Consider the following 24,864-nt stretch of genomic DNA (forward strand, 5'->3'; position numbering starts at 1 on the left):
GTGAAATGCATGATTTGTGTATTTTATGTGTTCCAGGTGTGTGTCATATCACATAATTGTCAGGATCCCAGATATCTGTCGCTGTTAAGAAGGATCGTGAAGATGAAAACTGTGATGAGGACACGGCTCCACCAACTTAGGGAACCTAGAACTTGTCCAGAGAAGCCAGCCCCTCTGGGCCAACGGTTTGCAAATCTCAACTTGCTGGCAATTCCACTCATTTTCCATCGTCCTCCCTGATCTACTTTGTGCTGGGAGCAGGACAAGAGCCAACAAAGAGGAAGAGACGACAAGGATCTGCAGAGCGCGGGGCTGTGGTCCGGGGAAGGAGGAGGTCTGGGATGGATGATGGGCATCGGTGCCCGGGAGCGGCCCAGGGGGTGGGAGGCGGTGCCGAGCTCACACTGGCCCAGCGGGCGCCCCTCCTCGCGGGGCCGGCCCAACGCCCAGTGAAAGTGATATCGCCCTATGGCCATGAGCTGAGGCGACCTCGGCGACTGAGGAAACATGGCTGAGTTTACGCGGCTGCAGAACTGCCTGGCGCTGATCCGCCTACGAAACCCACCTGTCAACGCGCTCAGGTAACGGGCTCGGCCGCCTTCAGCCCGGGGACAGCGAGCAGGGTCTTAGCCGCCTGCCTGCAGTGGAGGCTTTGACTCTCCCCTGCTGGTTTAAACGGAGAGAGACACTGACACGGATTAAACCTGGGCATATGCCAGGACCTTTTACATTGGTTAGCTCAGTTCCTGTTTGCAGAGAACTCTCTCACTGGTAAGGAAACCGAGGCTGAGAGGCAGACAGATGGCTACGAAGCGGGGGAGCTGGGACGGATCGGGTCTGTTCGTGCTCCCTTCGCGCTGGAGTCTTCTGTTTGCTTGCAACTTTGACTTCTCAGGCGTACTTTCTATTCCAAAGGTCTTTCTATTCCAAAGGTGCAATGCTGGCTGGACCTTGATCCTTCACTTCCCAACCTCGAGTCCAGGCCACCCTTATAATGTGTGACTAAAAGTTTTAGGAATCCAACAATAAAGTGGCTTCACACTGCTAAAAATATAGATCCCCTTTAATGCCAACACAGTGAGTAAAAGAGAATTGTGTCCTGGCCCAGATATGCAAAAGTATATCTCTTGGTCTGTCCTAAATCTCAAGGTCTTAGTGCTTCTGTGGAAGATCCATGTCGGGTTAAGCCCATGTCAGAATAAGCCTATTAAATAGCATTTTCTGAAAAACTACTGTGGAGTACCTTCCTTGTTAAACTTGTAAAAGCATTACTTTTAAAAGTGAGATTAACGCTGCTCTTTTGAAAGTTAATGACGTTATATAGGTTTGATTCTTTTATATCTCTGAAAAAAGTATAGTGACACATCAGCCTAGGAAAGAGCCACCCATCCACAGAGAATAGGATTAGAAGAAATTATAATTTACAGAGAACATATAAAGCAAAAAGAGAAAGACTTTTGGTCAAAATCCTTATCACATGATTCTGGAGCAAAAAGAGACTATAATGAGAAGACATACTAATTTTAACTGAATTTTTGTCCTACTATCATCAAATTTGATTTTATTAGCACTAATATAATTATTTTAACATAAAATTTTGCATTTAAAAATATAAAAAATCAGAAATAAAATCATTCAAGGATGATAATGTCCACTTACTTGCCACTCTCAGAAAAAAGCAAAATATTTATTATTTTGGCTTTGATGAAGAAAAACATGAGTAATATGATTACATATCAGTTTTGAACTTGACTGTATTCCTATTAGAAATACTAAATATTAGGACTCTGCCTTAACCTCTGCTCATAATGGGAAACTGTGCCCATCTAGAACTTGGGGAAAAAGGTTCCACAGTCTACTACCTATAACTAGGAATATTTTACCGTAACTACTTAAAATGTTTCTGTTATTTAACCTGCCCCCTAGCCCCCCTTGCAGGAGAAATGTTAGTATCTCCCTCATTAAGTTGTTGTGAGGTTTAAATTTGTTAGAGATTATAAACTGGCACTTAGCAGATGTTAGCTATCATTATTACTATTAGTCAGAAGGCCTGTTACAAGCCCCTACCAGCAGGCCCCACTGCTCAGGATTCATTGTAGCTGCATCAAGATTTTCTCCACTTGGGAATAAATGCTTTCTTGCCCTTACCCATCCACCTTCTTCTGAACTTATATTTAGGTAGAGGTGTGTGTGCCAGCACATTCATCAAGTTTAACAGGTTCCCAATTTTTTTTTTTTTTTTTGCTTTACACTTTTCTTCTTCCCTTCCTTCCTTTCTCCCTTCCTATTTCTAATTTTATGTGGGAAATTATTTCTTCCTAGCTAAGTGAGAGATTCTTATTTGAATATTTTTGGGCCCAAACAAACAGTTCAAATCTTTCTTGCATCCTTTAGCCAGCCAGGTTTCCTTCTATTCAGGTGATTGCCAACCCTCTTTACAAGTGTAGGACATGTCTGATTACTAGGCCCATCTCCCAGAACAATGGCTTTCACACTTTTTAAAATTATAATCCACACAGGAATCCATGTTTTACATAGACACACACACATACAAATACATAACTGAAAACAAAGTTTCGTGAAATAAAACTTATTTGTTTTGTTTGATATATTATATTTTCTATTTCTTTGTTTGAAGAATGCTGGTCACAAGCCACGGCTTGATTCGCTGACCCCCCTGGCTTTAAAAAATTGTCACAAGAAAGACTTCCTATAGTGACAGAAGCTAAAGATCTTTGGTCATCACTCATGAAATGTTACCTTTAGACTCCATTTCTCCATGCCTGACAGTATTAAAGGGAGAAAATAATTTCTTAACCCCTGTGACCTTGACATTGCTATGAAGTTGTCCTTTTCACTCAACTAGAATCTAGTAAAGCTATATCTACTACAGCCATTTTCATTTTTCTTTTTTTCCTGTGTTCGGTTTTTGCAAAATTAGCAAGAACATAAGAAATAAAAGAGTAGGGGTTGGTTGAAATGGGAAAAGCCAGCCTTGTCTCCTCAGTGGCACAGATTGGGCTCATTTTCCAGCCATCATTTACCCAGAAGGAAACATGTGCCTTTTGGACTTCTCAGTAGTATGGATGGTTCAGAATCAGTTTTCCATTAGCAGATTTGGTTTCTGATTAACTAGTTGAAGGCAAGAGGTTTTGTTTGATTTCATCTGGGTTAAATGGTGGAAAGTAACTAGGTAAAAGGGAATTGCCATAAACAAGGGCAAGTATCTCCTTTATTCCCTGAGGTTTTAACTCATAGTTGCTGGTCTGAACAATCTGGCTTTATGGACATTTGTTGTTGTTTGTTTTAAGATTTTTTTTCACTCTGTATAAAATGTTCCCCAAATACTTACAATTCTAAGGCAAAACTGATTGGACTCTGGTTCTATCGTTTTTCCTTTAAGCAATTCCTCACCACTCTTCCCAGTTCTCCTCCTTTATCATCCCTTGGCACTTGTTGATCCTCTGCTTCATGGCAAATTCTCCTCTCTTGGTCTCTGTGACTTTGGGCTCTCTTGGTACTGAAGCACTCTGCTGAGCCTCTCCCACCTCTTAGATCATCTAGATCTACCCTCAGCTCTCTCTTCTTTTCCTTTGGCAGACTCATTCAGTCTTGGCTTTAACTATCTCCTCTGTGGATGACTCCCTCATCTACTGAAATTTGGCAAAGTCTACTACATGCCCTTTCTTTCCCAGACCTTGCCTTTACCGCCTAAATTAGTTAGGATTAGGCTTGGCTGCTAGTGACAGAAAACTCAAAATCATGATGGATTAAATAAGAAAAAGTTGATGTCTCTCAGAGCAGTGTCCTGGAATGGCTGGTATGGCTGCTCCACAATCATCAGTGATCCCAATTCTGTCTATCTTTTGCTCTGCCATCCTCAATAAACAGCTTCCACCTCTTGATCCATAATGGCTGCTCCAAATCTAGCCATCATATCTGCATTCCTGCCAAGAGTAGGGAGGAAAGAAAAAGCAAAAAGCATACCCAATCCTTTGAGGACTATTCCCAAAAGTTGCATGTACCAAATCCGTTTCCATTCCATTGGCCAGAAATTAATGCCTTGGGCTGATGTTACTGCTGGGAAATGTAGTCTTTATTTTGGGCAGCCATGTATCCAGCTAAAAACCAGATGTTTAATACTTGGAAGAATGTCGGGATGGAGGGATATTTGGGGGTAACTTGCAGCCCCTGCCACATCGCTTAGACTGTTATTTTTAGACAATTTCAGTTTTCTTATATTATGCCAATATGAAAAATTGAAAAGACTTTCATAGGACTTCCCTGGTGACGCAGTGGTTAAGAATCCGCCTGCCAATGCAGGGGACATGGGTTCAATCCCTGGTCCGGGAAGGTCCCACATGCTGCGGAGCAACTAAGCCTGTACGCCACAACTACTGAGCCTGCTCTCTAGAGCCTGTGAGCCACAAACACTGAGCCCATGCGCCACAACTACTGAAGCCCAATTGCCTAGAGCCTGTGCTCCACAACAAGAGAAGCCACTGCAATGAGAATCCCGTGCACCACAACAAAGAGTAACCCCCGCTTACCACAACTAGAGAAAGCCCACGCTCAGCAATGAAGATCCAACACAGCCAAAAATAAATAAATAATAAATTAATTTTTTTAAAAAAGACTTTCTTTCCTCTCAGAAGTTCCATGTCACTTTCTTTGTACCTTTATTACAGCACTCATCTTAGTGTGATATTGTGTTGTGTACATTTTGTTCTCCCTAGGATGTTATAAACCCTCACTGTACATAGGATATGTATATAATATTTTTAAATTGATAGTGCTGATTCTAAGTGGTCAAAGTTACAGCAAAATGTAGGAAAACGCTTTTTTTCCTAAAGTTTATGTATTTAATCAGCTCAGTGCTTAATTTACAGTAGATACATATATTATTTGTTAAATTAGTGAAAGTTTAATGATAAGTATCTAGGATTTTTATACATCGTGTATATGTTTAATTTTTCATTGTTAGGAAAGGAAAAAAAACTCTGAGATGGTAGAAATTTGATTCTGACTCATGCTTCATGTAATTTTTTCCCCTTTTAGTGCGACTGTTCTCCGTGGAATAAAAGAGAGTCTGCAGAAAGCTCTAACAGACCATACAGTAAAAGCCATTGTGATTTGTGGAGCAGATGGCATCTTCTCTGCAGGTAACCAGTGTCTAACCCTCTCCCACTCTCTCTGAAATCCTGCCACAGACTGAGATCAATGCTGCATTATCTGTCCCTGTGGGTAATACTATAGTGTGGGTAATGAATATGGGAGTTGAACGGGAATGAGAAACATTGTGGAGAAAGAGACAAGACTCATAGGAGAGACCCAGAGAAGATGCTAACCTTACTCTCTTTTATATTGGATTGGGCCTTTGGAGGACATTTAGTTCCAGGCTTGATGGCTATTATAGCTGCTAGTATATACCTGCTGGTACATATCTGCTCTGCATATGTCACCATCTTATGTGAGCTTGGGCAAGTCCCTTAAATCTCCTGAACCTCAATTTCTCTATTTATAAAATAGGTACCATAATATTTATATCTTAACAAGTTTTTGTGAGAGTAAATGAGATAACACATCTGAAAGCCCCTAGAGCAGTGCATGCATGCAGAACATGTTCGATAAATGTTATTTTTTATTTTACACAGAGTCCTGCAATGGAGTTCATTTTTCTTCTGATAGTCACCCATCTCAATGACCATGCACTCTTTATTGGGTTATCCTGTGAAGATACAAAATAGTGACAAAATACAGCAAAAGCATCTGAAATGGTGATTTATTCACTGGTATTTGTGGCACTTTTTCTTCTTTTCCCAAATTATACCCTTTGACAAAAGTCACATGGATATGAAGGCCCATGTATTCTTACTGTAGCCAGAGGAATTTTTTTCATTTTTCTTCTTCTTCTTTTTTTTTTTTTTTTTTTGCCAGAGGAATTTAATGTATGTCAGCGGTAATCTGAGAAGAAATAGATGTTGAAATCATAACAATGAATAAATATAAACACATTAATCATTATAATAATTACCGTTTAGCTTACCTGCTATGTGCCAGTACCGTGTAGCTTATTTACTTATTAACAATGAAAAAGTAATATTTTTACATACTTTATATTTTAATCCTCAGTAAATCCTACAGTTTCCATTTACAGCTGAGAAGGCTAAGCCTAAGAGAAATTAAATAATGGGCCGAACATTAACCAGCTATTAAATAGCTTACTCAACTGTTTGAAAACTTAAGGTTGGGAGCCCGAGATGGTGACTTTGAGGCATGGAGTGAGGGATCAGAATTATGAAAAATCAGAACTGATATTTCTTTGTAAAAAAGGAGGTAGGAGAGAATGTAGTTAGAGTTGAGAGGCAGCAAAAATAATTGTTCTGGAAAAGCATTAGGGATTGTCAGACTTGACTTAATGGACTTAGATAGAACAATGTGCCCAACAATTGGAAAATATGTATTCTTCTCCAATCTGCAACATTTACAAAAGTTGATCAGCTACTGGACTGTGAAAGCTTATCTCAATAAATTTCATTTAGAATGTGTTTTCTGACAACAGTGCAATCAAGCTAGAAATCAATAACAAAAATATAACTAGAGATTGTCATGTGTTTGGAAAATAAATTCATTTCTTAATAACCTTTGAGTCAAAGCAGAAATCATAATGTAATTAGAAAATATTTTTAACTGAATGATAATAAAAACAATATATAAAACTTGAGGGATAGAGTTAAAGCAAAGCTTAGCAGGAAATGTATGGCCTTAAAGGTATATATCAGAAAAGAAAAAACACTGAAACATATTGTGGTAAGCATTTATATTAAGGAACTGACAAACAGTAAAATATATCCAAATGAAGTAGAAGGAAGGAAATGATAGAGGGGAAATTACTAAAATAGAATACGAATGTGAATTAAGAGAACAATAATATCAAAAGTTCTTTGAAAATACTAATAAAATTGATAAAGCTTCGGAGAGACTTATCAAGAAAAAAAAGAGACAATACAAACAATACATATAAAGAATGACAAAAGGGATATCACTGAAGATGCTCTAGCCATTAAAAAAGATAATATGAGACTGAAGTGCTACCTACTGCGCTAACGAGGCTCAGTGCTTTGTGACCGTCTGGAGGGGTGGGATGGGGAGGGTGGGAGGGAGGGAGATGCATGAGGGAAGGGATGTGGGAACAGATGTATATGTATGACTGATTCACTTTGTTATAAAGCAGAAACTAATAAAAAAAAGAATAAAAAAAAGATAATATGAACAAATAGAAAAACAGAGCTTACAAAATTGACTCAAGAAGAAACAGAAAACCATTAAAGAAATTGAGTCAGTAATCAAAAATCTCACAAAGTAAATTCAAGTCCCAGATGACTTCATTGGTAACCTCTAACTGAAAAGTCAAGGAAAATATTATTCTAATTTTACACAAACATTTCGGAGAATAAAAATAAGAGGGAACACTTTCTATATTAGTTTCCTGGGGCTGCCATAACAAGTGAGCACAAACTGAGTGGCTTAAGACAATAGAAGTTTATTCTCTCAGAGTTCCAGAGGCTAAAAGTTCAAAATCAAGATATCTGCAAGGCCATTCTTTCTCCAAAGCCTCTAGGGAAGAATCCTTCCTTGCCTCTTCTAGCTTCTGTGGTTGCTGGCAATCCTTGGCATTTCCTGGCTTGTTGCTGCATTATCCCTATCTCTGCCTCTGTCTTCCTGTGGCTTTCTCCTCTGTGTCCAAATTTCCCTGATCTTATATAGACCCACACTGATCCAGTATGACCTCTTCTTTACCTGATTATATCTGCAAAGACCCTATTTCCAAATAAGATCACATTCACAGGTTCTGGGTGGACACCGTTCTATCCAGTACACTTCCCAACTCATTTTGTGAGGCTAGCATAACCTTGATAACAAAACCTGTCACGGACAGTATGAAGAAGCAAAATTAAAGGCCAATTTTATTTGTAAACCTAGATATAAAACTCTGAAACAGTATATAATAAAACTGAATCTAACGATATATAAAAAGCATGATATATCACTTTCATCCCAGAAATACCAGATTCTTTAAACATGAGAAATCAATGTAATTAATCCTATTAAAAGAATAAAGGAGGAAAATCATGTGATTATTTCAAGAGATTCAGAAAAAAACACTTGGTAATGTTTAGCATGCATTAAAGATTAAAATTCTTAGTAAACTAAATATAGAAAGAAAATGTCTTCATCAGGCAAAATGTATCTATTTTTAAAAACCTACAGCAAACATCAAACAAAATGGTAAATTGAATGCTTTCCTTTTCAGAAAGAAATAAGACAAGGCTGGCTGCTATCACCATTTGTATTTGACATTATATTCTAGGCCCTGGCCAGCCTAGAAAAAGAAATAAAAGGTATAAGGATTGGGAAGGAAGAAACAGAGCCATCGTTATTCAAAGAAATGAGTGTTTGTAAAAAATAAATCTATCAGAAAATTATTAGAATTAATAATAGAATTTAGGAATTTTGCTGGATGTAAAATCAGTATCCAAAAATTAATTGCATTTCTATGTGCCAGAAATAAACAGTTAAAAAGTAAAATCACTACACTCTTGTCTGTGCCTTGGTTTCTATAAAACTGGGATGATCATACTAACCTTTTGCTGCAAGTAGAAGAATGTAGTATAACATTTAAGAATGTGAGCTGTATAGTCAAACTGCCTGAGCTCAAATCCTTATTCAACCAGTTACAGAATCATATGTCTGAACTAGTCACTTAACATCTCAAAGCCTTAAACTTAAACCTGTAAAATGGAAATTGTTAATAGACTATTTAACTTAGGTGTTAAGAAAATTAAATGAGACAATATATGAAACTACTTAGCCCAGTGCCTGATGTATAGTATTTATCCAACAAATGTTAATTGCTTCTGTTACTTGAAAAATTAGTTTAACCTAAAGTTACAGGAATAATAGACGTGACATTCAGACTGAAGTTCACCTTGTTTCTCTAGAACCAAAAGGAATCTAAAAAAATAAAAATAAATAATGACAGTAGAGTGTGAAATATGATGGATTGGTGAGAAAAAAAGCATAATCCCTGGATGGATGCTAGATGAGGAGCAGGTAGCAAAAAAAAAAAAAAAAAAAAAAAGGCTGAACATGAAATAATTAATTTAACTTTTTAACTTGTACCAGGCTTAATATTTTCAAAGAAAATATAATGCTATAGGGGAAAAGCTCACTACCATGTAAAATGTTATGTGAAAAAAGGAAAATATAAAAAGTGACTTTACAGAGTGTTCTCAATATTGTTAAAAATATATATTATAGTAAACATTCATTTAATTGTCACATCAGTCATAAGATAGGTATTGAAACAAAATGGTTAAATAACTTACTCAAGGTCGCAAAGCAATTTACATACATGCATTGGGAAAAAACTAAAAATTCACCAAAATATTACATTGTTATCTCTGTGTGGTGATACTTGGAGTAATATTTTTATCCTTTATAATTTTGTATTTTTTTCAAAATTTCTATAATGCATATTATTTTTATAATTAGGAAAAGCAGTAAATGTTACTTTTATTGATCACAAAAATGTCTATCACAGAAATGTAATTCTAAGCTGATTTATTAACATATAACTCACAAATATGTCTTCATTTTACCCTGAGGTTTTATATTGTAATGACTGATGCCCTTAACAAAGATATGGGTCTAAATTGCTGTGAATAGAGTTGCTGAGCAGTATCATGCAAAAAATGGGAATGGCTGACTCAATCTTAGAATCTTTGCTTCCCTTTTCTGAGCTTTCAAATTTTTCTAAAAATAGAGTTACTACTATCATATGGAAAGACAGATTTTAGATTACAGGACTTCTGATAAAGATTTGAGGATTTTCTCTCATATCTTTCTACATTTTCCAGGCTACTTGTTCCTTTACTGTGTCTGCAACCAAAGGATAAAGAGGTTCATGGGTCCAAAGAGGTCTGAGATTCCTTAAGTGTAATCCGGTAACTTATTGTTCTATAGCAAAGCCCAAGTCTTCTTCAACTCTCTTTTTTCCTTGTCTTTGTGTTCTTAGGTGCTGATATCCGTGGCTTCAGTGCTGATATAAACTTTGACTTGACATTGGGAAGTGTAGTAGATGAAGTACAGAGAAACAAGAAGCCTGTTGTGGCAGCTATCCAAAGGGTGGCTTTAGGAGGGGGACTGGAGCTGGCCCTGGGCTGTCACTATAGGATTGCCCATGCAGAGGTAACAGAGGGGATCCATATGGGATTTGATGTAGGGAGCTTTTCTTTAGAGCAAGCTCTAAATGTAGTCATAAGCATCAGAGGTGATCATTTCGAATGGTTAGCTTACTGGTTCACAACTCTTAGGTTTTTCTAGCACTGGTGTTCAGCTGTTATGTACGAGTACAGTGTTACTTTGTTGAAATGTTGAAATATGTCCATTCTAGTTGATAAAGAGTTACTACCCTGAGCCTGTGACTGTCCCATCACTTCCCTTAACCCTAGCCTTTGGACCTTCCCATAACCCACTAGCTAAAGGGGAACTCCTGTACAGGACCCCCAGGACCTTGCTCTAGTACTATGGCCCACATCAGATTTCATTGAGCCATGCTCATGCAGTATGAGGTATTAATATTTTGACTATCACCCCTGAGTGTACATACTTATTTAAATTTTTGCTTCCTATTCAAACATTTCAGTTTTGTGGTCTCATAATTTTTAGTACCTAAGAAGACAAGCTCCTATTGGAAACTGTGCACAACTAGTAAATCCATTTATTTCTGGAAATAGATTTAATTTGGGTTATTAGACATATAGATTGAGGTTTGTGATACCAGTCTTATAATAGTAATATTTTTATAAGTAATATATTTTTCTAATAATAAAGATAATATTCATCATTGTAACAGACTATAAAATACAGGAAAGTATAAAGATGTAAAACTGAAGTCACCGTAAATCACAGTTCAGAAATAACCACTATTGACTTTTTTTTTTCTTCCTTGTCTTTTTCCTGTGTAATTTTTTTCTTACATTTTTTTTCTTCGCAATCTTTTTTTTTTAATTACATTTGGAATTTTATTGTATTTTACTTGTACTCTATTTTTATACTAATACTGTATCTAAACTATTATTAAATATTCATTATCCATTTTACCAATCTCTACCATTTACACTTAACATAATTACTGATAAGGAAGGACTTTTGCCATTTTGCTATTTGTTTTCTACGTCTTATACTTTTTCATGCCTCAATTCCTCCATTAATGCTTTTGTTTGTATTAAATGGATAAGTTCTAGTACCCTTTTAATTCTCTTATTGTTTCTTTCACTGTATATTTTTGAGTTATTTTCTTAGTGGTGGTTGCCCTGGGGATTAACATCTTAATTTCTGACAAGCTAGTTCAGATTAATACCAACTTAATTTCAATAGTATGTAAAAAATTTGCTCCCATATAGTTCTGTTACACACCCCCTTTATGCTGTTACTGTCACAAATTATATCATTATACATTGCATGCCTATCAACATAAATATATAATTATTGCTAAATGTAGTGGTCTTTTAAATCAGGTAAGAAAAAAGAGGAATTGCAAACAAAAAATTACATTAATACTGTCTTTTACATTTACCTGTGTAGTTACTCTTTTTTTTCTTTTTTTTATTAGTTTCTGCTTTATAACAAAGTGAATCAGTCGTACATATACATCTGTTCCCACGTCCCTTCCCTCCTGCGTCTCCCTCCCTCCCACCCTCCCCATCCCACCCCTCCAGGCGGTCACAAAGCACCGAGCTGATCTCCCTGTGCTATGCGGCTGCTTCCCACTATCTATCTACCTTACGTTTGGTACTGTATATATGTCCATGCCTCTCTTTCGCTTTGTCACAGCTTACCCTTCCCCCTCCCCATAGCCTCAAGTCCATTCTCAAGTAGGTCTGTGTCTTTATTCCTGTTTTACCCCTAGGTTCTTCATGACATTTTTTTTTCTTAAATTCCATATATATGTGTTAGCATACGGTATTTGTCTTTCTCTTTCTGACTTACTTCACTCTGTATGACAGACTCTAGGTCCATCCACCTCATTACAAATAGCTCAGTTTCGTTTCTTTTTATGGCTGAGTAATATTCCATTGTATATATGTGCCACATCTTCTTTATCCATTCATCCGATGATGGACACTTAGGTTGTTTCCATCTCCGGGCTATTGTGAATAGAGCTGCTATGAACATTTTGGTACATGTCTCTTTTTTTTTTTTTTTTTTTTTTTTTGCAGTACACGGGCCTCTCACTGTTGTGGCCTCTCCCGGTGCGGAGCACAGGCTCCGGACGCGCAGGCTCAGTGGCCATGACTCACGGGCCCAGCCGCTCCGCGGCACGTGGGATCTTCCCGGACTGGGGCACGAACCCCTGTCCCCTGCATCGGCAGGCGGACTCTAAACCACTGCGCCACCAGGGAAGCCCACATGTCTCTTTTTGAATTATGGTTTTCTCAGGGTATGTGCCTAGTAGTGGGATTGCTGGGTCATATGGTAGTTCTTTGTAGTTTTTTAAGGAACCTCCATACTGTTCTCCATAGTGGCTGTACCAATTCACATTCCCACCAGCAGTGCAAGAGTGTTCCCTTTTCTCCACAGCCTCTCCAGCATTTATTGTTTCTAGATTTCTTGATGATGGCCATTCTGACTGGTGTGAGATGATATCTCATTGTAGTTTTGACTTGCATTTCTCTAATGATTAATGATGTTGAGCATTCTTTCATGTGTTTGTTGGCAGTCTGTATATCTTCTTTGGAGAAATGCCTATTTAAGTCTTCTGCCCATTTTTGGATTGGGTTGTTTGTTTTTTTGCTATTGAGCTGCATGAGCTGCTTATAAATTTTGGAGATTAATCCTTTGTCAGTTGCTTCATTTGCAAATATTTTCTCCCACTCTGAGGGTTGTCTTTTGGTCTTGTTTATGGTTTCCTTTGCTGTGCAAAAGCTTTGAAGTTTCATTAGGTCCCATGTGTTTATTTTTGTCTTTATTTCCATTTCTCTAGGAGGTGGGTCAAAAAGGATCTTGCTGTGATTTATGTCATAGAATGTTCTGCCTATGTTTTCCTCTAAGAGTTTGATAGTTTCTGGCCTTACATTTAGGTCTTTAATCCATTTTGAGCTTATTTTTGTGTATGGTGTCAGGGAATGATCTAATCTCATACTATTTTTACATGTCCCTGTCCAGTTTTCCCAGCACCACTTATTGAAGAGGCTGTCCTTTCTCCACTGTACATTCCTGCCTCCTTTATCAAAGATAAGTTGACCATATGTGCGTGGGTTTATCTCTGGGCTTTCTATCCTGTTCCATTGATCTATCTTTCTGTTTTTGTGCCAGTACCACACTGTCTTGATTACTGTAGCTTTGTAGTATAGTCTGAAGTCAGGGAGCTTGATTCCTCCAGCTCCGTTTTTCGTTCTCAAGATTGCTTTGGCTATTCGGGGTCTTTTGTTTTTCCAAACAAATTTTGAAATTTTTTGTTCTAGTTCTGTGAAAAATGCCAGTGGTAGTTTGATAGGGATTGCATTGAATCTGTAGATTGCTTTGGGTAGTAGAGTCATTTTCACAATATTGATTCTTCCAATCCAGGAGCATGGTATATCTCTCCATCTATTTGTATCATCTTTAATTTCTTTCATCAGTGTCTTATAATTTTCTGCATACAGGTCTTTGTCTCCTTAGGTAGGTTTATTCCTAGATATTTTATTCTTTTTGTTGCAATGGTAAATGGGAGTGTCTTCTTGATTTCACTTTCAGATTTTTCATCATTAGTGTACAGGAATGCCAGAGATTTCTGTGCATTAATTTTGTATCCTGCTACTTTACCAAATTCATTGATTAGCTCTAGTTTTCTGGTAGCATCTTTAGGATTCTCTATGTATAGGATCATGTCATCTGGAAACAGTGACAGCTTTACTTCTTCTTTTCCAATTTGGATTCCTTTTATTTCCTTTTCTTCTCTTATTGCTGTGGCTAAAACTTCCAAAACTATGTTGAATAAGAGTGGTGAGAGTGGGCAGCCTTGTCTTGTTCCTGATCTTAGTGGAAATGGTTTCAGTTTTTCACCATTGAGGACGATGTTGGCTGTGGGTTTGTCATATATGACCTTTATCATGTTGAGGAAAGTTCCCTCTATGCCTACTTTCTGCAGGGTTTTTATCATAAATGGGTGTTGAATTTTGTTGAAAGCTTTCTCTGCATCTATTGAGATGATCATATGGTTTTTCTTCTTCAGTTTGTTAATATGATGTATCACATTGATTGATTTGCGTATATTGAAGAATCCTTGCATTCCTGGAATAAACCCCACTGTGTAGTTACTCTTTAACAGTGTTCTTTATTCCTTCATGTGGATTTGAGTTACTGTCTAGTGTCTTTTCATTTCATCCTGAAGGATTTCTTGTAGGGCAGATCTGCTAGCAACAAATTCAATTTTTATTTATCTGAAAATGTCTTAATTTGCCTTCATTTTTTAAAATAAATTTTTATTTATTTATTTACTTTGGGCTGTGTTGGGTCTTCGTTGCTGCATGTGGGCTTTCTCTAGTTGCAGTGAGCGGGGGCTACTCTTCACTGTGGTGCTCAGGCTTCTCATTGTGGTGGCTTCTCTTGTTGTGGAGCATGGACTCTAGGCTCGCGGGTGTCAGTAGTTGTGGCTCACAGGTTCTAGAGTGTAGGCTCAGTAGTTGTGGTGCATGGGCTTAATTGCTCCACGGCATGTGGGATCTTCCCAGACCAGGGCTCGAACCTGTGTCCCCTGCACTGGCAGGCAGATTCTTAACAACTGTGCCACTAGGGAAGTCCCAATTTGCCTTCATTTTTAAAGACTAGTTTTGCTGGATGTAGAATTCTTGGTTGACAGTACTTTTCTTTCAGTACTTTGAACGTGTCATCCCACTGGCACGGGTCTCCCTGGTTTCTTTTCTTTATTTTTAATTAATTAATTACTTTATTTATTTTTGGCTGTTTTGGGTCTTCGTTGCTGCGTGCGGGCTTTCTCTAGTTGCGGTGAGTGGGGTCTACCCTTCCTTGCGGTGCACAGGCTTCTTATTGTGGTGGCTTCTCTTGTTGCAGAGCACGGGCTCTAGGTGCATGGGGTTCAGTAGCTGTGGCATGTGGGCTCAGTAGTCGTGGCTAGCGGGCTCTAGAGTGCAGACTCAATAGTTATGGCACATGGGCTTTGTTGCTCCGTGGCATGTGGGATCTTCCCAGACCAGGGCTCGAACCCGTGTCCCCTGCATTGACAGGTGGATTCTTAACCACTGTGCCATGAGGGAAGCCCTCTCCATGGTTTCTGATGAGAAATTTGCTGTCAATCTTATTGGAAATATTCCTTAAAATATCATTTTAAATGGTTGCATAATTTTTCATCTTATAGATTTATCATAATTTATTTAACCATTTCCCTATTTTTAAAAATTTTTTATAAAACTTATAAATAAAGACACATATCCTAAGTGTTCTTTTTTCTGTGTTCCTAATACCATGACCTTCTGCACACTGAGTGCAGATCTAAGTTATAAGCAATAGTAAGTCGGGATAGGGATGACCACTGGTGGGAAAAATGGTGATCAACTGACAGGAAAGCCTCATGTGAGAGAGGCTCAAACATTCCAGATATTTTGGAGCTGTTGGCATCACGATTTGGGTAAATGGCAGTCTGTATTTAAGTACCCTCCTCCCATCCTTATACCTAGAAAATGACTAACAGAGCTTTGGCCACTTTTAAGGCCAAGAGAGGCATGTGATTAAGGTCTCAAGCTCACCCTCTCATCTGGACTGAGGTTGCTGCCTGACTTTCTTCCTTTCTTCCTCCCTTTCTTTCTTTATTTCTTTTTCTTTCTTTCTTTCTTTCTTCCTTTCTTTCTTTCTCTCTTTCTTTCTTTCTTTCTCTTTTTATGATAGCTCCATTGAGATATAATTCATATACCATATAATTCACTCATTTAAAGTGTACAGTCCAACGATATATTAGTATATTCACAGAGTTATGCAATCATTACCACAGTTGATTTTAGGATATTTCATCACCCTCAAAAGAAACTTCACACCTTTTAGGAGTAACCCATCATTTCCCTCTCCCCCAGTCCTAGCAATTACTAATCTACTTTCTGTCTGTATGGATTTGCCTATTCTAGACACTTCATGTAAATGAAAACATACAATATGTTGTCTTTTGTGTCTGGTTTTTTCCACTTAGCATTATGTTTTCAAGGTTCACCTGTGTTGTAACATGTCACTAGTATTTTATTCCTTTCCATGGCTGAATATTTCTTTTTATGGATATACCACATTTTCTTTATTCATTCATTACTTGATGGACATTTGGATTGTTTCTTCTTTCTTGGATTTATGAACAATGATGCTATGAAAATTTTTGCACAAGTGTTTTTTGTGGGCATGTTTTCATTTCTTTTGGGTATATATAGAGGAGTGGAATTGCTGGGTCGTACAGTAACTCTATGGTTAACCTTTGAGAAACTGCCAAATTGTTTTCCAAAGTGACTGCATCATTTTACATTCCCACCAGCAATGTATGAGGGTTTTGTATGCTCCATATACTCTCTAAAACTTGTTATTGTCTGTGTTTTTTATTATAGCCATCATAGTGGGTATGAAGTGGTATCTGGTAGTTTTGATTTTCATTTCCCTGATGGCTAATGATATTGAGCATCTTTTCAGGTGCTTATTGGCCATTTGTATCTTTTTGGAGTAATGTCTATTCAGATGCTTTGCCCATTTGGATTGGATCATTTGTCTTTTTATTATTGAGTTGTAAAAGTTCTTTATATATTCCACATACATTATTAGCAAATATTTTTCCCATTCTGTGAATTGTCTTTTTAATTTCTTGACTGCTTGGCTCTTTCAGGGCTCCATAAAACTGTTTCTGGAGACTATTATTTGTGTTGGCTGAGACAGGTCATAATAGAGTCAGAGAAGAATTGTGTAAGAAGCTGGAGATGTGTTTCAACATGAAGACTTAGGGATGGCGCAGCTCTATTTATGCTATTAGTTAAAGGAGAGGGTGTGCACTAATTTCCTCTGTAGAAACTCTCACTGAATTCTATGCAGCAATGTTTTTGAGGGTGTGAGAAACCCAGGGGAATGCTTGCTTTGACTCTGAATATATCATCTCATTCTAATGACCTTTATGCCTTCAATCTTCGATAGGCTCAAGTTGGCTTCCCAGAAGTCACACTAGGAATCCTTCCTGGTGCAAGAGGAACCCAGCTTCTCCCCAGACTTATTGGAGTTCCTGCTGCACTTGACTTAATTACCTCAGGTCAGTACTAACCCTGCCAATGGCTGTCTAGTTCAATGTGAGGAACTGGACTAGGATTTAGAAACATTCTGGCTTGACCATTCCCTACCCATGTAATTTTAAGAGGATACTTTAACTTCTTTGATGTCAATTTTCTCATCTTTAAATGTAAAGAATGCCTTTTCTGAGAGCTTCTCAAAAGTTACCATGAAGAGCAAATGTGAGTGCCTTCTAAATGAAAGTATATACAAAGCCCTAATCACATTTAAGTGTCTACTCATAGACACTGGTTTCACATAGGGTGCATTATATTCAGATCTAATTTTAGAAATTATAAACAAGAATTAAAACCAGAATTTCCAAGGAAAGATTTCAAGTTTTAGTTTGGAAATAACTGCATTTTTCATTTCCCAGGTGTTAAGATATTAGCTTCAAATAGAAGTTTTATCTTTCAATAGGGAATGTGAACAATGCAACACTAGAAATCATCTAGAGACCCTGAATTTACCAAATATGATAAGACATAGAAAGATATTGCCAGTCGAAGTGAGGTTGGATGAAAGAACATACATAACTATTTACTCCAAACAGGTAGAACTAATGAGACCTTGGGTCAGACACTTTACCTCTCTGTGCCTTAGTTTCCTCATAAATGTTTATGACAATAGCACCTACCATATGGTGGTGTGGTGAAGATTAGATACCTTAATGCATACAATGTGTTTAGAACAGTCCTAGACATGGTAAAAAGTGTTAGCTATACGTTATTATTCCCATATCTGACTTTAGTAAAAGAGGAGGATTGAGTAAAAATAAGATGAGGATCTTGGTAATAGACTATATCCCAAAGAATGGGCAATAAAAAGAGCACAATCTTTAGAATCAAAGACCTGAGCTTGAATCCCAGCTGTACCACATATAAACAATATGCCTTGTACAAATTAATTTTTATTCACTCATGCAGCAGCTGTTTAATTTTTTCTCATGTGCTGGGCCCTGTTGTAGGCAGTGGGCCTATAGAGGTAAATCAAACCTACAAAAACTCCTGCCCTTATGGAGATTATATACAGAAAACAACAACAATAACAATAATTATCAATTCAAAAATGCACAGTGTTTTCCACATCTCTGAAATCAGGACGCCTCTTACATTCATTGTGAGTTGTGGTTTGATTGGCAGTGTTTTTCTTCCCTTGTTTCTGCGGGTCAGGAATTTGGGAACAGCTTAGTTGGGTTCTAGCTCAAGGTTTCTCATGAAGTTGCAGACAAGATACTGACTGGGGCCATAGTCATCTGAAAACTTGACTGGGGCTGGAGGATCTACTTCCAAGATCTACTTCCAAGATGGCACACTCACATGGATGGCTGCTGCTGACTGTTGGCAGGAGGCTTCATTTCCTCTCCAGATGGACCTCTCTCTAGAGCTGCCTGCATATCCTCACAGCATGGAAGCTGGCTTCCTCTAGAGTGAGTGATCCAAGAGAGAGCAAGGCAAAGACTGCAATGTCTTTTATGACCTAGCTTTGGAGTCACATGCCATCTTTTCTGAACTATTCTATTGATTATACAAGTCTTCCCTATCCAACTTGGGAGGGGAACTTGAATACCTAGAGGTCAAACACATGACAGGTCACTTTGGAGACCAGCTACCACACTGTATACTCTTCTTAAACTCCATGCCTACCTATTATGTAAGTAGTATACATGGTAGGTTAGATGGAGATCAGTGCTAAGGAGAAAACATAAAACAGAAAGGGGAAATGTAAAATGATAGGGCTGGGGCTTGGGTAATATTTTAGGTAGGATAGTTGGGAAAGGCTTTCCTACAAAATGAATGTGAGTGAATACCTGAAGGATGGAGGAAGCTTGTTATGCCAATATCTGGAGGAAGATATTCCACACAGAGAAAATAACAAATACCAAGCCCTGAGGTAGGGGCATACTTGGAAATTTCAAAGAACAGCAAGAAGGTCAATGAAACTAGAGTAAGGTGAGTAAGGGGAAGAGTAGTAGGGGGTGAAGTCACATCAAGTAGGGCCTTGAAGATTATAGAGAGAACTTTGGCTTTTCTTCTGAATGAGGTAGAAAGGCATTAGAGTGTTTTGAGCAGAAAACTAACAAACATGCTGTCACTTATGTTTTTTAAAAGATCACCCTGGCTACTGAAAATATATTAATTGGAGGTAAGGCCAGAAATAGGAAGACTGATTAGAAGCCTGCTCTAATAATCCAAGGGAGCCATGACAGGAGGTTAGACCTGAGTGGTAACAATGTAAATGGTGAGACATGGTCAAATTCTGGATATATTTTGAGCCAACAGGATTTTGTGACAGATCAAATGTGAGAGATGAGGGAAAGGGGAGAGAAAATGATGATTCTAATGGCCTCAGCAGCTGGAAGAATGGTGCCATTACTGAGAAAAGGGGAATTCTGCTGGTAGAGCAGGTTGTAGGGAGGAATCACAAGAGCTTAGTTTTGGACATGTTAAGGTTTGAAATCCAACTTGATGTGTCAGGTAGACAGTTGGATAGACTGGCCTGAAATTTAGAAGGGAGATTGTCTGAACTTCTCTCAGTCTTCATTTTCTCATCAGTAAAACAACCACATAGTTGTGTAAGGAATAATGAAATTACATGACTTGCTTCTGGTATAGTACCTGTCCCAGAGGAGACATTTTATAAATGGTAACTGTGGTAGACATAATAATGCCTCTCTCCAAGATGTCCACGTCCTAATCCCTAGAATCTGTGACTATATTACCTTACATTCGAAAGGGACCTTGCAGTTGTGATTAAATTAAGGATCTCAAGATGGGAGATTATTCTAGATTGTCTAGCTAGGCCCAATTTATCACAAGCATCCTTAGAAGAGGAAGGCAGGAGGGAGAGAAGATGATACACAGCTGGCTTTGAAGATGGAGGAAGAGAAGAAGAAATGTAGGCAGCCTCTAGAGGCTAGAAAAGCCCAGGAACAGATTCTCTCTCAGAACCTCCAGAAGGAGCACAATTCTGCTGACCTATTTTAGACTTCTGACTCCTAAACTAAGATAATAAACGTGTTCTGTTTTAAGATGCAATGTTTGTGGTAATCTGTATAGGAAACTAATACAGTAGCCATTAATAATGATGATATTAAGACTCTTGCTTCTGGAAAACATTTTTTTTTCTAAGAAGGGATGCTAAAAAATTGTTACTGAAAGTTGAAGATTCCCTACTGATGTTAATGAAGAAAAATACCAGCTCTATAGGCACTGCCCCCATAGGAAATTAGTAAGTAAATAAATTTAGATTAAATTAATAAATAGCTAACCTTTTCTGATCTTCTGAAAACCATAAGAGAGAGAATTCTGGAAAGTGGAACAATTACAACAACCACTGCTTCTCCACAATTCCCTTAAAATGCCACCTGAAAACAACTGAATCTTTAGCAGTAACCACAAAACACACGCTTGGGCACAATGCAGTTCATTCCCTGACGTTCTCTGTCCAATCAAATGATGAAAACTACAGTACCCTGATGTTCCTTCTGCTGTTATTTTTCTAGGTCCTGTCTTTCTTTTTCACTGAACAGCATAGAAAGCCTCTTCTCTATTCTCATAGAGCTTTGTCTCAGCCCCATAGTTACTTTATGATCTTTCCCAGGACAGGGATGCCCTCAGACTCTAGTCTTTGATGAGGTACCTCTTGCCACGTAGGGTACTGGGGAAGAAGTTGCGAATGGCATCTTTATCCTGCCAGTCTTTCAGATTTAGTTAGGTCCATGTGGGTTTTCTCTATACTCGAACAAGATGTTACAGGTGAGTTTTAATACCCAGGGCTCCCAGTCAGCAATAATAAATATCAGCAAATATTATTTCATGACTAAGACAAACAAACACACCAAAAAAATAAAACCCTATGAAAATATTCTGTGTCATTAGAAAAATGAAACATAAATGTGAGTCTGTTGAAACAGATTAAAGGCAACAAAAATCTTAGAAAACTCACAATATTCTAAATTAGAAAAGAAAATATTTTATTTATTAAATAAGAACATCCTGTTTAAAATCAAAACATTAGGCAAAATAACTTTTGAAGCAATAAAAAAAAGATGCAATAGAACAGACTACTGAATCAGCAACATAGAGGATAGAGACACGTTTGTAGAATTCAGAAGAATTTCTAAAAAAAATACAGAAAATGTAAATGAAGGCAGCAGACATGAGAGGTCTATAATCGAGGCCTCTGCTATGAATAATAAAAGCTCCCAGAGCACAAAGCGAAAAGGGGAGAAACAATAACCATAGGAAAAAATAGAAGAATCTCTTCAGATACATAAAAGAATCAGAGATTGTATTTTAGTAAGCACCTAATTTTCCTGGAAAAACTGATGAGATGTCAATGCTTTGTATTTTGATAAAGATTTTACATTTCTAGGAAATAGACTCCTGCAAGCTTCCAAAGGATAAAAACAAAACACAACAAAAGGTTACTCTTGAAACAGCTAAAATCACTCCAGCCACAAATAAATTCTCAACGTATGGAACATTTGTATACTAAGATGCTATACAGTCTTAAATGTGGTCTAAATCAGGAGTTCTTAAAGTGCGGCCCAGGAACTCCTAGGTGTACCTAAGACTATTGTGTATGGAGGGGGGCAAGGAGTGGGGGATCCATGGAGTCAGAACTATTTTCATAATAATAAGACATTGCTTGCCTTTTCCACTCTCATTCGCTCACAACTATACAGTGGAATTTTCCAGAGGTTATTGTATGCCATGTGGTATCAAAACAGATTGAATGCAGAAGCAGAAATGAGAATCCAACTGTCTTCTATTAAGCCAGACATTAAAGAAATTTGCAAAAATATAAAACAACACTCTTCTCACTAAATTTTTAAAATTTTGAAAATAGAGTTATTTTGCATAAAAATTTATTTATGTTAATATGTGATAGGTTTATCATGGTTATTTTAAAGTGATTTAATAAAGATACATTTTTAAAGTTCTCAGTTATAATTTCTAATATAGTAAATATTAATAGAAATAACCCATATGAAAAAAAGCTCTTTGGGGTATTCCATAATTTTTAAGAGTGCAAAGGAGTGTCAAGACTAAAAAATTTGAGAACTGCTAATCAATACACTTATTTTTTAAGATAAATTTATTTATTTCATTTTATTTATTTTTGGCTGCATTGGGTCTTCGTTGCTGTGTGCGGGATTTTCTCTAGTTGCAGCAAGCGGGAGCTACTCTTAGTTGTGGTGTGTGGGTTTCTCATTGCAATGGCTTCTCTTGTTGCAGAGCACAGGCTCTAGGCGCGCAGGCTCAGTAGTTGTGGCTCACGGGCTCAGTAGTAGTGGCTCTCGGGCTCTAGAGCACAGGCTCAGTAGTTATGGCGCAGGGGCTTAGTTCCTCTGTGGCATGTGGGATCTTCCTGGGCCAGGGCTCGAACCCTTGTCCCCTGCATTGGCAGGCGGATTCTTATCCACTGCACCACCAGGGAAGCCCCAATACACTTATGTTTTGACACAGAAACCACAATACAAAACTGTGCACACATGGTCCAAATTAGAAAATAATGAGTCTATATTATGACTAATATATAATTACTAGTGTAAGATTTATACAGTTACTAATATATAATTTAGACTAAAGTCTAAAATGGCTTTTTCCCCCTTTAAATGGGGAGATGTTATAAATTCTTTAGAGCATGAAAAGGGAGTTAAAAACTAAATTTCTTGTCTTCAATAAATTAGATTAGAAATTGCTTTAATTTATAGTGGTATGATAAGTACACTTTTAAGAATGTGAACTATTTTAAGTACCTAATGCAGAATTCATAAGAGGATGCTTACAATCAACCCAACATACTACAGAAATTCAAAGCACATGAGAGGGTTCATTCTGCAAAAGACAAAATAGAAAGGAAGCAAAGCAGCATAAAATACAGGGGGAAATCATAATAGTGTGAAATGAGTCTGTAAATTCTAAGGTTTATAGAAATTAAAGCATGTGGGGGAATATTGAGGAATTGTGTGTTCCTGCTTTCAGTATTAAGCCTGAAAGGCAAGAATATCTTGGAGGAAATCAGGAAGGAATCTGGCTTCTTTGACAAAAAGAAATAAAGTGAACTAGGATTCACCTTTTTCAAAGCACTGCTGCTTATAGAAATATCACTATTTTTAACATGATGAAGAAAAGAGGTAAAAATAGTAAGAATATGATAGATTTTGATTTGCATAGAGAAGGTCACAGTCAATTAGAAGAAAGCTAACATTGGAAACATACACCTATCTTTTTACTTTATTTTATTTTATTTTTTAACATCTTTGTTGGACATCTATCTTTTTAAGTAGTCTGTACAATTTTAAGGGGACTTTAAAATGGCATCTGGAAAGGGTTCCATGTAGAAATTTTTTCCTAAAGCTTGGAAAAGAAGCCACAAAGAAAATTGGAAAGAATTGAGATTACCTGGCTTGAAGAAGTCTCAACTTCAGTTGCCCCAGTCTCTTTATAGTAGATCTAGGCAGGGCTTTTATTAGATTGGACAGTGGTTATTGTCTACATTCAGAGCAGCACAAGAAAGAGCAAGTTTAAATCTCAGCATGAGGATTTGGGTTGGATGTACAGAGCTGTGTCTTCAGGTCCTTGAAACAGAATAAAAGTACTTGAAATCTCATTGACTCCGTAAGAACAGTAGTGGTCCTTCCAACTTTTGTGAAATCCAGGTCAGAAGAAAACATTACAGCTAACGGAATTTTCAGTTCATCCTGTGGACATCTCATGTTTCCCCTGCTCAGTTGCCCCAAAGATCCTTTTAGTACCCAGGTTTTCATATTCCATTCCGTGTCCCTTTGGGCCCCTTAACCTAGAGAGTCTGATTCACTCACCCCTCACTCAAGTGATTTTATACAGAGGAGACTTCACCCTTGAAGCCACTTGCCCACCCCCCACTGCCCTCCTCACCCCAGGCAGAGAACTGGAAGCCTGTTTTCAAAGGCATTTCCAGAAAACTGCCCAAATATTGCTGTTACAGAGTGACCCCTGCCCAAAATCATTGAATTGTCTATCTGATCAAGAAAAGCCATTGGTAGCTCTCCGAAGCACTAATAAGAACTGGGAATGGAGGGTTTGTCTCAGAGATGGCATCCACCAACACTCTGTAAGAGCAGCAAAGACCATGGAGTTGTTGCCAGCAAGACTGACTTGGTGATTGCTCTTCAGAAGCCCAGATGGTGCTGGTAAACAAGCAAGCAATGTGTCGCTGTCTCTCTCCTGACCCTGTGGTGAAGGAAGCTTATATCCCTTAACCTCCTGCTTCAGAGTGTGCAGATCAAATTACGTATTTATGCCTGCTGGAGAACGTGGGAGTAATGCAAACCCTCATCAAACTTCTGTAACCTCCTAGAGCTCCCAGTCTATACCAGAGGCTGCCAGTGTCACTAGTGGATGGTAGATGCTCCTGGCACCACCGCCACCAGACACTAGATGTCACCACCTGTGAAGTGAGATTTACGTTGTTGCTGTTCCTTAGTGTTACTCACTCCAGCTAAAAACCCTCAATTGAGCACTCAGT

The 24,864-nt window shown here is 37.9% G+C and overlaps 1 protein-coding gene across 1 annotated transcript in view; it reads left to right on the top strand.

Moving 5' to 3' along the window:
* Positions 1–507: 507 nt before the first annotated feature.
* The window catches only part of EHHADH (enoyl-CoA hydratase and 3-hydroxyacyl CoA dehydrogenase), a gene marked incomplete at both ends in the record, with an annotated part of 50,856 nt that continues 26,499 nt past the window's right edge, over positions 508–24,864 (top strand). Inside the window, 4 exons of the mRNA XM_079705073.1 lie at positions 508–581; positions 5,059–5,162; positions 10,079–10,251; positions 17,218–17,333. Of these exons, the coding sequence (XP_079561199.1) occupies positions 508–581; positions 5,059–5,162; positions 10,079–10,251; positions 17,218–17,333 (467 nt within the window). The remainder of the gene's footprint in view (positions 582–5,058; positions 5,163–10,078; positions 10,252–17,217; positions 17,334–24,864) is intronic.

The sequence above is a fragment of the Hyperoodon ampullatus genome (assembly GCF_949752795.1).
Source record: "Hyperoodon ampullatus genome assembly, chromosome: 5".
Classification (NCBI taxonomy): Eukaryota; Metazoa; Chordata; class Mammalia; order Artiodactyla; family Ziphiidae; genus Hyperoodon; species Hyperoodon ampullatus.